This window comes from Carettochelys insculpta, chromosome 12 (genome assembly GCF_033958435.1).
Source record: "Carettochelys insculpta isolate YL-2023 chromosome 12, ASM3395843v1, whole genome shotgun sequence".
NCBI lineage: Eukaryota > Metazoa > Chordata > Testudines > Carettochelyidae > Carettochelys > Carettochelys insculpta.
In genome coordinates this window covers 7,726,688-7,742,716 of record NC_134148.1, presented here as the reverse complement: position 1 = coordinate 7,742,716, position 16,029 = coordinate 7,726,688, and the positions used below count along the sequence as shown (strand labels likewise).

General features: G+C 39.7%; 1 protein-coding gene across 7 annotated transcripts in view; it reads right to left on the bottom strand.

Moving 5' to 3' along the window:
• Positions 1-16,029, bottom strand: part of SCAPER (S-phase cyclin A associated protein in the ER) — a 420,029-nt gene that overhangs the window by 358,167 nt on the left and 45,833 nt on the right. For all 7 annotated transcript variants that reach the window (XM_075006917.1, XM_075006920.1, XM_075006919.1 and 4 more), the window contains exons 4-5: positions 15,674-15,744; positions 1,463-1,660 (exon numbers count right to left, since the gene is read on the bottom strand). In XM_075006917.1, coding sequence (XP_074863018.1) covers positions 1,463-1,660; positions 15,674-15,744 — 269 coding nt within the window. The remainder of the gene's footprint in view (positions 1-1,462; positions 1,661-15,673; positions 15,745-16,029) is intronic.

Genomic DNA, 16,029 nt, shown 5'->3' with positions numbered 1-16,029 from the left:
AATGAAACAGCTGTTTCTTTAAATGTGATGAGAATAATGAGGTAATTCAGTGTTTGGTATTGTAAAGTTGAGGATTTTCATAAATATTCAATTCTGTGTTTTTACATGTCCAGAGAGTTTTGCTGGCAAACAATGTGTCAGGTAACTTGCAGTGTTGTCACTTAGTAACCTTAACTAGCTTTTGAAATGAAGGTTTTAGATTTGGGATGTATACATTATTTCCTTCCCAGCACAGACTGAGGGATATGACTGGAATTCTATGTGAGGTCTTAGCTCTATCAAGATGTGATAATACACAAATAAACTTATTTTCCTTCAGTCATAAAAGTTTTAAAATGGTAATCTGATTATGTGACAAGGCAGACTGGTTTTCTTAAAAAGAAAAATTCATTAGAGAAATTTCCTGAGCAGGAAGACAGTTCACTAACAAAATGTTAAATTGTGTTAGTCCAACTAACTGTTTGGAAGCCTCCAGCTACTGTTAGGTTCTGAAACCTGGTTTCAATTAAATATATTTGTATGATAATCCCAAAGTCAATTTGGACATCTCAGATTTCAACTGAAAACTAGATACACGTGATAAGATGAAAGTTTTAAACTATATATGTAGATATGGAGATATAGACATATCACAATGATTAGATAATGGCTTCCAGAATTTGTTGAACTTTCAGCCACATTTAATGTTAAAAAGTGTACCTTTAATATTGTTTTCTATGTACTGTTCTGGCTTCTTTTAATTCTTGTGATCATTTAACTCATTATAAAGTAAATCAGTGTACAACAAACTCTTATTAAAAGGCAATAGCCTTTCTACTGAGTTGCTGCAAAGACACCACACTGTGTGTGTCTGTTTTACATCTTATTACAAACACAAGGTTATCTAAAATTAGAAAATACACCTTACAATGACATCCCACCCAGACACTGTTTATAGCTGGCCATCAATCGCACTTTCTTACCACCAGAAAGAGAATTAGAAGAGTGATAACTATCTCTGCCGAAACAGAGCAATGTGTAATTAAGACATTAAACAGGAAACTGAAGAATGTGAAAACAGGCCGAATCCCAACAGTGCCATCTACAGAAAAAAGTATAGCTGGCAAAATGATATCACCATTGGTAGAAAAATCAATCACCGACTGAATAAGGCTTTTTATGGTTTTTATTTAAATATAAGTTAATCATACTGCAGTATTAAAAGTCTAAGAAAATGTTACATATTGCTGTAAGTTTAATATCATTCCAAACCAGACAGGTGTAAGATGAAAACAACCTTTTAAAGGCAAAATAAATAGGTTTCATCTTTCTTATCTAAGGCCCTCAAGTAAAATCAAAATCATACAATAATTTTGTTCTTGAGATTCTGTTTCTTGTTTTCAGCTTGTCTGTAATTACAAGAATAGTATCAAGAGAGACACTGCAAGAAACGGAGCAGAAACACTTCAGAAAGCAGTCTTACCTTGCATTCTACTACGCTCTGGTCTGATTCACAAGTAACATAGATTTCATCCACAGCCCGTCTAAGATTGTCAAAAAGAAATGCCCAATATCGAGCTCTCAGATCAACTTTTCGAGGTTGCCTTATTTTTGTTGGGCTTTTGTCAAAGTTTTTATCTCCAGCAGCTACTGCTGTTATTTTACAGTCTACTGTAGCACTCTGAGGAGATAAAACATAAAAAAGACACACAAATAAGTGTTACAAGGGGTTGGGCTTCTGCATAACATACTTTTTTTCATCTTATGTCAACACTTTCAAACAAGACATCCTTCATGGAGGCTTAACGCCGTATCCCGTTGACTGAGTTCTTCAAACAAATTTTCTCACCTTAAACAAATGGGGCAGGTTTGTAGAACCTAGTTTCTGTTTCTCTGACATTTATAACCCAATATTTATATCTGCACAATAGCAGACGACACTCTGCTCCATATGTAGATGGGAAAGTTGCAGTTGCCTCATTGCTTGTTCTGACAGCAGTATGTTTTCAGAAAATACAAACATTTGTGCTCGTGACTATGATAAGTATATTCTGTTATCAAATATTCTTGCAAAAGTACCGCATAAAACATTGTCCCAATTTTTGCTTAAAATGTAATTTCAGCATACATTTCTTTGGCCACTGAACAGAGATGTGACCAGCCTTTTAATAAATTTTTTATTGCTTCACTGTAGAAAAGAAAGTCAGTAAGCACTAAATTAGTTACAAAGAAAAGCTTTCATACTTTAAAAGATTCATGTCTTGCCTGTATAGGTGACTTTCCATTCATCACATTCAAATATGACAACGCAAATTCAAATCAAGCATATTGACTTTAATTGTGTTGTTCTTCATTATGCCAAGTCTGAAACTGCCTCTCTGTTCTGACTCTAGAGTCATGATTTCAGCAGTCTTAAACACACATTAAGCTTCTATCCTCATTTTCAAAGAAAAGAAATGGAGTTTAAATTTATGGCTCTCTGCAAATATTTTGAGGTAGAAATACTAAGTTAATTTGCTTATTCTGTTTTCTTTGGGTTCTAATCAATTCCAAATTTTCTTCATGACTGCTGGATCAGAGATGCTCTCTTATGTGCCACCTTAAAAGCAAACATTTAATGCCAATGACAGCCTTACACATCTGCTGAGCTTGCATATTCAATCCACTCCTTTTTATTAATGTGGAAAGATGTGCCCTTGTCTGACTCAGTCTTGGAAGACATTCTAAAGGGATATGAAGCACTTCTTCCCTGATGACTGCTCCAAAATGGAATTCTATCAGATTCAGAATATTGGGTACATAGAGCATAAGATCCTCTGCCACAGCAAAAGCCAAGAAGCAGGAAGGAGTTCTCATACTAGAAATATTTTGGGTATGGAGATTCCTCACCCACAACTGGGGCAAGCACCCCAAAATAATTTAAAGTGATCCTCAACCACTTGCATTTGTACCATATATCTATTAACTGGGTCTGAAAACAAAACAGACCAAAACCCTGGTCTATGAGAGTTTTATATAAATATAAGCACATAATTTAGGAAAGCATAAATAGAATTATATTGGCAGGTCAAAATTGCCCCCAGCATTGTAAAAATTAACAGCAAACCAAAATATATGTATGTAAATATTTCTCTGCAATAATGCAATACAGCAGTCCCTCAGGATACACGAGGGATGCATTTCATGCAACCCTCACGTATCCTGAATTTTGGGTAAGTCAGTGGTGGTTGGGTGGTGGGTTGGAGCCGAGGCGTTAAGCCTGGGGTGGGTTAGGCCTGCGGAGGGCTGGGGGGTGGGGGGGCAGAAGAGTGGAGTTGAGCCAGGAAGCACGGGGGTTGGAGCCAGGTCTGCGGAGGTTGGACCAGGGTCCGCAGCAGTGGTGGGCAGGGGGCTGGAACCTGAGCCCTGTGTGCTGCGCCAGGGGCTGAAGCCCAAACCCCGTGCAGGGCTGTAGTGCGCTAGTGGCTGGGAGCCCCGTGATCAGGTTGGGACTGAGCTGGGGCTGCAGGGGGGGGGGGAAGGGGTGGAGAGAGGGAAGACTAACCTGGGGGGGGCAAGAGGGGTTTTAGCCCCTGTTGCTGCCTACAGCAGCAGGCAGCTATGGGAAGGCTAAAACCCTTCTCCCTACCTTCCCAGAGTGGGGCCACTGACAGCAGTGCAATTCTGGGAAGAGAGTTTTGGCTGCCTGCTAAAAGCCTTCCGCCTACCTTCCCAGAGCAGTGCCTAGCACTGCTCTGAGAAGGCAGGGGGGAAGGGGCTTTCAGCCTGCGAGGCTGCCTGCAGCCACAGGAAGCTAGGAAAGCTGACAGCCACTCGTCTTCAAGTTGTGTGACACTCATGTTAAAGCAAGTTTTCTGCAACCTGAAGACGTATAAAGCAAGGGTTTACTGTACTACACAAGTTTCTGTGCATGAAAACATGAAATCCCTTAAAGTGATTACTAATCAATGAAACTGACCAGTCTGTTTTCACTAAATATGAGAGAAATACCAAAAGCTAAAAAAAAAAAAAAAAATCAACAAATAATTAAAAGAAAATTAGATTTTTAAAATCTTCAATAACCAAAAGTCATTTCCCATACAATTGAAAGGAAATTTGGAAATAAGGTTATTATTCTTTGTTGAAAAACACAGACAAATACTGAGAACTATAAAATTACAGCTAGTGAAACACAAAACAAAAACAAAGGAGAATAGGTTTCTCTAACTAAAGCCATGTTTATGCATCCTTTTTTGCATCAAAAGCTGAATGGAGAAATAAAGACTTCCCTAAATACTGCCAACACAAACATAGCATTGTGGTGGTTATGGCATGAGATCTGGAAACACAACCAACTTTAAACAAAGTAAAACTGAGCATTTAATTTCATTAACCAATCAAGCAGCAAATGGAAAAGTTTTTTTTTAAATTTTTCTTTTTAATAATCCTTATCCTGAGGCATTCCTTTAGCACGCCTTTCATCTGCATAGGTCTTCTGTAGCAGAGATCTCTTGAAAGTTAGCTTGCACAAGACACTAGAAGATATATAGAACTGCGTTGACAACTGCACCTTATCAAAGTCCAAATTCTTTAAAACTTCATCTTTCAGTGTGTTAAAATGACTAAAACAACTTAAAATGAGCCAAGGTGCCCAACGGAGGCATCAACTAAATAAAAGGATGAGGATTTCTATAGCGTAAATCCATCACTGCAACAAAAAGGCTTACAGACTACCACTTTCATACTCCAAGATTAAATCCAACGAGATTTTAAACCCCCCCCCCAAGCTACTAATTCCTTGAAAAGCAGGGTTTATAATTAAAACAACTAATCTTAACTACAAAACTGAGAACAGGATGCTATAATAACTGGCTTGGGTTCAAACCCTACTGCTCCTCAGTGAAAAGCTGAAAAACATTTGACTCCTGTGCCAAAAATTGGCTTCATGGCAGGAAAGTTTGCATTCAATAGAGACAGAGCGCCATTGTAGAAATGTCATTTAAGCCCACAGGCAATACAAGTTAAAATACAAACTCTTCAGTAGTTTTGGATGAAAGTCTCAATGGTATAAGTGGAAGGTAGATGAATTAGGGGCAAACTAGAAAAACATTTTTTACATTGGAATTTGTGCAAAAGAGATCCCAAGACCGTGCACATGTTAAGTGCACTGAGGATTTTCTTTCTTTTCCTCAGAAGGGTCTTTGTGATTTTTAGTATTCCATCATAAAGACACTGCAATAAATTCAATGCCAATTCAACAAATTACGTTAGCTTTAAATTATAAAATTTTCTTTGCATGTCTAGAAAACATATATATCAAATCAGATTTTTATGTAACAATACCATACCTTTAAACATGGAACAATAGGTGAGAATCATAATGTTTAAATTACTGTATTCTAAGATTATAAATTTCTACTTCTTTTCTAGAAGATTTTAACCTACAGGTTCACATCACACATGTAACTACAGAGCAGAAGGGAAAGACACAACTTGCCAAACTGTTCACTAAAGATCAGCATTATTAGAACTCCTAGATCCTTCTATGGATTTTCTCCACATTCCAGTCTGTTCTTTTTCCTCAAGTAGCTCTTGCTCTGTCTGCACTGCAAAATACATCATATAATGCTCTAGCATATTTGGCAAATTTCACTTTATAACTAAAAAGGCACACAGTACAAACAGATTGGCCATGATCTCTGTGTCTGCACACTCATTTCTTTATCACAGTAAAATTTACCAAAGGTGTAGTAGATTTAATTTTTCAAACCAAAATAATGCATGAGAAACGAACAGCAATAAAGCAAGCATGCGCACTTTAAGCCTATTTATTTTATCTTCTGTTAAGAAAGCAAAGCAGATTGCTGGAAATAATCCACATTTTGATGTTGTTGGCTAAATGCCATGAACTGTTTATTTAAACAATGGTGTTGGCCAGGTCTAAGATTTATGACTTTGCCGATTCCATATACATATTTAAATTTCACTAGAAAATATAAGTACTGCAAAACATTCTTCACTATATTAATATTTTAAATAGTGCATTTCATGATATACTGCACAAATGAAAAACTAAGGAAGAGCTGCACAGAATACAAGAAAATGGTGAAGTACCTGCAAAGCATCTCTCTCAGAAAGAACAAGGATTTCTGCCCCAAATGAATGATTTCAAAGTATCCAGGGTGACCAGAGCCACCTACACAGAGCCACCATATCACCTCAAGCACAGACAACACTTTCTTTAGAGACCATCTTAAATGAAAGCTGTAGTACCTGGATCTTAAAAATCACACAAACTCATTCTCCATACTTTTGTCATCTATAGTGGAAGAAACTTCCAAAGCCTAGGTAATTTCTACTATGTTTCACTGGACCCCTCCTATTTTTTCCCTGTTATTTCTGCGCATATGAACCATTAATACTGTTCTTTCTAAATGTGTATTGCCTTGAATGTGTCTTGCAGTTTTCTAAAATTAATGTCACTTGTTACTGGGAGTTCTTCATAATCCTTCCTTATTTTTACTAGCCTACATAATGTAATTGGAAAATTTAGCTTTTTCATAGCACCAATGTCTGAACCCCACTTTTAGTTTCCATCAACATTTGATCATTTATTTCTGATATTCATTTAATGTTTCCTCTAACCACATTTTAATCAATCAATAAAAATAAATAGCAAGCATTATGACCAGACATTACCTCTTACTCAACATTTACCATGTTTTCTTATTAATAATATTTTTTATTGCAGCAGATCATAATATCCACAAACATAAAATGCAAAAAGATGGTCCCTGGCCAGGCAGTTTATTTTCTCAGGCTATGCCTATGCTAGAGCATCAAGTCGATGGTACATTATAAAACTGACCTTTCCTCACAACAAATATCATTAGGTCAATATTAGGGGTCCTAACTTTGACTCTTCTATTCCAGCTTTTTAATAAGCAGTAATGCCAAATTTGAATTTACAAGATCAACTTAATGCTAGTGTAGACACAGATTTATTTAATTCGATTTCACTGGCCTCCAGAAGTATCCCACAGTGCCCCCAATGTGTCTGTTCTGACCACTGCTTTCACTTCTGCAGCTCTGCAAGTGAGCAAGAAGTAGGAAACAGGAAGCAGAAATCAGCCTGGGCTCTCCTGCTAAATCCCCACACCACATGGCCACCATGCTCTCCTGCTGCCCACCACACCACGCAGGTGCTGAGCTCTCCAGCTGCCCTCTGCCCTTCACAGCTGTGCTGCCCCTCCCCTGCCTCCCCCACACACCATGCGGCTCTAGGCTCTCTGGTTGCTCATCACCACCATGCTGCTGCCAGGTTAAAATGAAATGAAACAAAACAACACTATCAAAATGAAGCATTTCAACAATATCAAAAAACAACTTTTCAATAGTTCCAAACTGAAATTTTTCAGATTTTTATTTCTGCATTTTAGATTTCTCAGGACTAGCCTGCTAGCCTTGTAATGGTGTGTGCAAGGGGCAGGCGGTGGAGAAGTAACAGAAAAATGCATTTGGCAGTTTATTTACAATGGGAGCAAGGAGAGAGGACAATGCACTCTGGGATGATGACATCAGACATCCAAAACCACTTGCAGTGCATTTTTTCCCCATAATGCCCTGGGACAGAAACCCAGAATGCAATGGGAGTGCAGGAACTGTGGGACATGTATCCACACTGCACTGCTGACACAGGCAATCTTGGCAAGGTAATAGGGACACACACTGTCAACTTTCTAAGCACGTGTGGACACTCACAAATCGACTTTATAAAATCTAGGGGTACAAAGCTGACAAATAAATTTGACTTTATTTCCTAGTGCAGACAGCCTCACTGACAATAAATGAATACAATGGACAAAAAAACCACAAAGAAACAAACAGCCTTTTATAAGGGGCATCATCAAAACCCTTTTGAAAATCTTAACTATGACCATCTGGTAGTTATACTGTGAATCTTTTCATAAATATCAATCTCGCCAGCAGCCTTCGTAACTATAGCATGGTTTTGTTACAGGAAGCACAATCCCTTTTCCTATCGTTCATGTTTTTCACTCTTGAGGTCTTTGAATGTTGTCTCTTATGTACAAAAAGGGAAAAGTCAACACACCTGCATGTTACTCTCCAGATCTGATACTCAAGTTGTGGTCTCTTTTTTAATGGACTCTTGACTTTAACTTAGATACAAAAAGCAAAATGCCTTACTTTTCCTACTTGTAACTAAGTATAAAGTAAAAATAAGTTAATGGTAACTATTCTTCCAAGGTAATAAAATAAAATACAGTAGCTGGAGCAAGCTACTGGTTATCCTTGTATTACAGATACAGAATTTAAAATGCAATTTTATGTGGACCCAGTTTACAACCTTACATTACAGAACTGATATCTTTGAAGTGCCTGTAGAATTGCAAAGAAATGTAATATTACTGACAAATTAGTAGAAAAAATTATAAAAAACAATTATACCTTTTACTGTAAGAGACAACTAACTTATTTATTATATGGGACAGAACTTTTATCCTACCCTTGCTTGTATCCCAATTTGTAATATCCCACAGCTAGCATGTGCACACAGTTTGTGTGACCTGGAAAGTGCTGTCTTGTGTTATGAGCCACCTACAATTTGAAATTTAAGAAGGAATCTGAAATCACTAGAACTCTTCTCCATCCTATAACATAAAAGCAGTCACAGGTGCTTAGCTGTGCCCTGCACATAAGCTTTTAGACTAAAGTGTATTATGCCTAATTTACAACTATTTTAAAGTGAAGTTAATTATGGAAAAGAGGGCATGACCTCAACTATACTGTCATAAACGGTTATATTATAACACCATTAACCATCTGCAGTTTGTATTTATAAATACCATGACCTTGCTAAAATGATTAGGCTTCTATTTACATTCAGCAAAGGTTATGAACATAAAGAATGAATGGTCACAAAACAGGATTAAGGAACTTCACATAATTGAAATTAATATCTTTAAGATGACCACTGGAGCAGTTTCTTACATTTATCTCTGAATTTTATACATCTGCTACATTGAAATATTTATTTGTTGGGTATCTTTCTTAAGTATTTTGAGCATCAACAGTACTTGGTCAACCCAAAAAGACCTAAGTAGACATCCTTACTGCCTGATACTGTTCATTTATGGTCACTTGCCAGAGAGCTGTATATTCTGGAAGTGGAATGTTCTATGGACAAAAGGTCTGAAAAGCAAGAGTTTGATAAACAAGTGCCTTTTATCTTCTAAAATGTTTCTGTAATGTCATAACGCAAAAACAACTTGATCTAAAAACTCCAGATTTGTTTATTCAATTTTCTTTAAGGAAGTTTAGTAACTACAAAAACTTTAAACTTGTTGGACAATTTACATGTACTGAAAATATAAGATTGCGGGTTCCTAGTGGACTTTTTAAAGACTCTCTAGCTCCTACTCATTTCTACGCTATATAATGAAAAATTAAACTTAAACATCAGTTTATTTTTTTAATGATCTTTGAATCCAGATTAGAAGAATCATCTTACATACACACACATACAGTAGAGCCTCAAAGACATGACCAGAAGAATTAGAGACTAATAGTCAACTGGACACAATGTGAAACCCAAAGTAACCAGACAGCAGCAAAGATATTCAAAAACCAAATCTATCATGTGACATATTCCATATTTTATGAAATATGCTTATGATATGAATATGCAATAATGAAGATTTGCTTTATGCAAGATTGCTCATGTAAGGCATCATTATAAAGGTAATGATTTACTGAATATGATGATTCCATTTGCATGCATGTATCATTTTTGTAGATAAAGTTAGGAAAATTGGCCTCTGTATCTGTATTTCATGTTTGTTGCTTTGGGCAGCTCCCACTGTTGACTCCTGAAGTACTACAATGGAAAAGCCAGACAGGGCTTAATGGCCCATCAGCTAGAACTGTGGTGTCCAACATGCTCGCCATTAGCCACACATGGCTATTTGTCTAGTTGAATGTGGCTAGTTGGCTTGAACAATAAATATATTTTCAGAATAATGTGGCTAGCTCGTTTCAGAACTGGTTGGACACCACAGAAATGTGAATGGGCTTGGCCTCCCTGGGGATATTACACACTACTATTGACTCATGGACCTACACAGTCAGGTCACCTGGTCACCTGATACTAGCCTGCATCTGGGACTGCTGAACTGTGTCACAGAGTGGTGGGAGGAACCAAAGGTTTCCTACCCTATGGAAATTCTATCTGAGGAAGAGATAGAAAACAATGTTCATCTCCAGCTGGCTTTACCACGGCCTCCCACCCCAAAAGGATACTTGAAAACACCTGGGAACACAAGACTGGATAGAGGGAGGTTGCTGCTGGTTATATTACACCATAACAGCTGCTGACCCATGCTGGAAAGATTTGTCTGGCCTGTGAAAGAATCTGTCTGGAACAGCATATAGGGTGAGAAATATTTTTATAGCCAACTTCTGTAATGTACTAAGGCTAGCAAGTCTGTTTTATTTATTTATTTACTGAAGTGGCCTTCTTTATTCTGTTTGTTGCCACTTACAAGCACTTAAAATCTCCCTTCTACTTTTAGTTGGTAACTTTTCTTGTTTATAACCCAGTTTATGTAAATTCTAATGGGGGGAGGAGCGAGAAGCTGTGTATATCTTCTTTCACATTCTCAAAGAAGGCAAGAACTTCATTTTATTTTGGGTCTGGTGAACATCTGAGTGCTGGAATAAATTCCTTAAGACGAGTCCTCCCAGAGCTGATCCCAGTGTCCACAGCTTCAGCTAAATGCGGCCTTGCTTGGCAGTTTTGCTAGAGGAGCCTGGAGAGTGTGGTTCAGCAAGACTAGATAAAAAGGGGACCAAAGCGGCAGGGAAAGCAAGCTCAATGATATCCTAAGCACCTCAAGTTGGCATCCCGGGGGTCCATACTCATGACAGTGGCATAGTCAGCAGGATAGATGAAGATGCTGGGACTGCTAGAACAAGGCAGCCAGAGCCCACAGAGCAGACACAGTCTCATTTTCACACAAACACACACACAGCAACTGTGGTAACTGGTAAGAGGAATGCCCCACAGGCACCATCAGCCCTAAGGCCTTCCCCTCTCTTGTTCTACCCCTTCCTGCCAAAGCATAGTTTCTGATGAGTACAGGGATGGCCCCGTCCCTCCCATGGAGCCACGCAATCCAAGAGCAGCACAAGCTGCTTTACCTCAGACCTCTCTCGGACCATGCCTCTCCGAAGGAGGGGCAGGACTGCCCCTGCACTCACCAGAAGTGGCACACTGCTGAGGGTGAGTGTGGAGGCAGGGGGTTGCTGGGGAATGCACACGACCACTTGCGTACCCCCCCATGTGTTGCTCCTGCACCTTAGCTGGGAGGGAAACAAGCTTGCAAACTGAATCAGACCTACAGAAAGCAACTACCTGCAAGGATGCTGCTGGCATTGAAGAAGCTCAGCTGCTGCTGGAGATTGGCCTGGAGCATAAATTGTGCTCAAACTGCCCTTTCTCCAGAGTTAAAAACACTTCAGAATTTTGGACTTCAATTCCCAAGGTGTTAGTAACTCTGAGGTTCTTCTATATGTAGTGTGACAAAGCTTTTCTTCATTATTTTTAAAAGCATCTTCCCAGTAAAATTATATTTAAAATTAGAAATGGAGTAGATATCTTTTTCTAGACCAATTTTTGCTTGTGAGAGAGACAAACTTTCAAACCCTACAGAATTCTTCTTCCAAAGCTTGTCTCTCTAACAGAAGTTGGTCCATTGCATAAAAGATATCACCTAAATCACCTTATCTGCCTAACTCTCAGGGACCAATGTGGCTATAGGTATCCCACACATTTAAAATTTTAATTGGGAAGAAATAGTTAAAGGCAGATGCCATTTTAATTTTTTGTTTTCTTTTGGTATTCTATCGTAATTCATATGAGGAGGGGAAAAGACTTGGGATCTTCTATGCAGCAAATAGTGGGGCCATAGCTGTCCCACCATGCAGGGAAATATATCAGGAGAATGAGGGAACAGAAAGGCTGGTGTTGGAATCTTGATCAGCTTTGGCATTTAGTATTTCTGAACTACTGAGATGACATTCTAACTTTCTGAATTGCAATTTTGTTTAAAACTTAACTTCAAATTTCTTCACTTTCACACTCTGTTACTTTTACTTTGGTCTGGAAACTTAAACATACCACTTAATTGATCAGCCTGATCTTTACTGGCTCAATTGGGGCCCAATCCAATTCCTAGATTTCCATTGACTTCACTCAGAGGTCTGCCCTTTGGTGACAGTGAAATGCTGTTTTGTTACTTCAAATAAAACAGAAAAAATAAATATGCAGATTATCTTCTCCACTTACACCAGAGAGCTCAAACTCATGGCCCAGGAGCCATCTGCGGCCTGAGCAGCTCTATAATCCAACCTGCACGTGGCTGCTGGCACATGAGTCCCTGCAGCCCTTAGTGGGGGCTACCCTTCCTCCAAGCCCAGCCCCTACTCCACCCTCTCCCCCACACCACACTCCTTCCCTCAAACTCCCTCCCCCGAGACACACAGCCTTGGGGATTACCAAGGCCAGGTGTGGGGCAGCAGCAGGGGTTGGGTCCCCTGCACTCACCACAATGGCAAGAACTGCAAGGCAGCAGAACAACACAGCAGACTCTGCTCTGCCACCATCTCACAGATCAGACCAGTCACTCCGCTTCTTTGCAGCGGTGGGAGGCAGAGCTCTCCAGTCACAGTGTGCGCTGGCTTTGGAGATGGCAGTAGAGCGGAGCAGGCTACTGCGTAGCTACACGTCCTGGCAGCTCCGACTAACACAAGGATTGTAGGGGTTGGGGATGGAGAGGCTGACCCCGGATGTCTTTAAGTGAGACAACACTTGTAGACAGATCTGGCAAGCATCTATCCTTATGCTTCAGTACCACGATGATAGAGGGAACTGGTGTATATTTTGTTTTATGTATCCTGTCCTCACATCTGTCGGGCTTCATGAGAGCCCATTTCATAGGTTCCACTCACAATGTCCCACCCAATCTGGATCAGCTCAGGGAAGAAATGCATTTCTTGTGGTCAGTCCTCAAGAGGAATCTGTCCTTGTACTCATGAGAGAGCCCACTTCTTTTATGGGGACCCCAAGAAAAAGAATCCTTGGGCTTCGAACTGAGAGCTCCACTTGCAGGCATTTGCTCAGAAGGGCACTGATAGTACGCTGAGACAGAAGTACATTAAGTTGTTCCCGGCCTGGACTGGAAAAGGGCTTCATAGCCTCCAACAGATGCTTCCATAAATTAAATGCCTGGGCTTCTCAAGTTCCAGGTAGGAAGAAGTGAAATATCCTGCACTTTACCAAGATATCTGCTTCACCCAGACAGTATAGATAGTGCTAGTGTTTGCCTGTGAAGAAAGATTGAGGACGGGAGGTGCAATTCTTGAATCCTGGGACTCTGGGCGCCAAGGGATAGGTTTACCAACCAGTGAAAAAGAATATTATAGAATAAAAAAAAAATAAACTGCTAACTACCATGGTAATCACAGAATCACAGGGCTGGAAGGGACCTCAGGAGGTCATCTAGTCCAGCCCCCTGCTTCAAGCAGGATCAACCCCAACTAAGTCATCCCAGCCAGGACCTTGTCCAGCTGAGACTTAAAAACCTCAGGGGAAGGAGAATCCACCACCTCTCTAGGAAACGCATTCCAATGCTTCACCACCCACCTGGTGAAGTAGTTTTTCCTACTATCTAACCTACACCTCTCCTCCTTCAACTTCAGACCATTACTCTTTGTTCTGCCATCTGACACCACTGAGAACAGTTTCTCACCCTCCTTTTTAGAGCTCCCCTTCAGGAAGTTGAAGGCTGCTATTAAATCACCCCTAAGTCTTCTCTTCTGTAAACTAAACAAGCCCAAATCCCTCAGCCTATCCTCATAGGTCTTGTGCTCCAGACCCTTAATCATTTTTGTTGCCCTTCGCTGAACCTGCTCCAGCAAATCCACATCCTTTTTATACTGGGGGGCCCAAAACTGGATGCAATATTGCAGATGTGGCCTCACCAGTGCTGAATAAAGAGGAATAACTACTTCTCTAGATCTGCTCAAAATGCTCCTCCTAATTCACCCTAGTATGCCATTAGCCTTCTTGGACACAAGGGCACACTGTTTACTCATATCCAGCCTTTCATCCACCATAACCCCTTGGTCCCTTTCCATCATACTGCTGTTGAGCCAGTCAGTCCCCAGCCTGTAACAATGTTTGGGATTCTTCTGCCCCAGGTGCAGGACTCTACACTTCTCCTTATTGAATCGCATCCAATTTCTTTTGGCTCAGTCCTCCAATTTATCCAGGTCCCTCTGGATTCTCTCTCTACCCTCCAACAAATCTACCTCTCCCCCTAGTTTTGTGTCATCCGCAGACTTGCTGAGGGTGCAATCCAGTCCCTCATCCAGGTCATTAATAAAGATGTTGAATAACACCGTCCCCAGAACCGAGCCTTGCGGCACTCCACTTGAAACAGACCGCCATCCAGATATCGAGCCATTGACCACTACCCAATGGGCCCAAATATACCTACACAAGTGTTTTCTATATAAATTACGCAACAAAGTGAAGCAGGACATAACTCCAAATAAGGTCACAAGGTGATAAGAAGGAACTGCAGATGTGGTCTCCTCACCTCAAAAAAGATATATTGGCATTAGAAAAGGTTCAGAAAAGGGCGACTAAGATGATTAAGGGCTTGGAAAGGGTCCCATATGGGGAGAGGCTAGAGAGACTGGGACTTTTCAGTTTGGAAAAAAGGCGATTGAGGGGCGATATGATAGAGGTATATAAAATCATGAATGGTGTGGAGAAGGTGAATATAGAAAAATTATTTACCTTTTCCCATAATACAAGAACTAGGGGACACCAAATGAAATTGATGGGTAGTAGGTTCAAAACTAATAAAAGGAAATTTTTCTTCACACAGCGCACAGTCAACCTGTGGAACTCCTTGCCCGAGGAGGCTGTGAAGGCCAGGACTCTATTAGGGTTTAAAAAAGAGCTTGATAAATTTTTGCAGGTCAGGTCCATAAATGGCTATTAGCCAGGGATAAAGTATGGTGCCCTAGCCTTCATAACAAGGGCAGGAGATGGATGGCAGGAGATAAATCACTTGTCTTCTGTTCTCCTTCTCTGGGGCACCTGGCATTGGCCACCGTCGGCAGATGGGATGCTGGGCTTGATGGACCTTTGGTCTGACCCAGTATGGCCGTTCTTATGTTCTTATGTTCTTAACTGGAGAGACACCAACCCACAGTGGCCCTTAAAACATGGGTCAGGAGCATTCAGAGAACTACTAATATATGCAGGCCAATGAACACTGCTTCAAAGAACTTCCATTTTTGGGTGAATAACATGCATGCCTACCTACATGTACAATACACATATGGACATCATTTGAAGAAAAATTAAAGACTGTTTCATAATGCATATGGGAGCTAAAATAAGTTTGCATAGGCAATCTTAATGCTGGCATTTTCTAATTTCCATGTACTTGACTTTCCAACAAATAATTGTCTTTTAAAAGTGCTGTGTGTGTGTGTAATCTTATTTATACAGATATACACATGCAGATACACATTACTGAGTAAATGGTGTATTCTATTTCATGACATTTACAGTCAGTAAATTAAATTAGAAAGAAACATAAAAAGTCAACGTATATACCTGTTTTGTAATTTTGTGTGTTCCATGAGTCACTCTCTTAGATTTTCCGCTTACTTGCCATTTAGACTTACCTGAAAGGAAAACAATTATTTTAAGTCAGCAATAACTATTTTAAGACTATTATATTCTAATGTTTAAGTATCCAACCCAGCAGTGTCCTAAAAACAATGCAGTGCAATCATAAGAATCAAACGGGAACAATAGATGAATAAAACCAATTTGCAAAATTGCATGTACTGAATGTGATACTTTGTACTGAATGTGATTTCCATCAATTATAAGTGAAGAAAACAAAAGAAGATACAATTAAAAAGTTGGCAAATATAAGCACAAGACAGAATTTAGAGGTTTTTCTA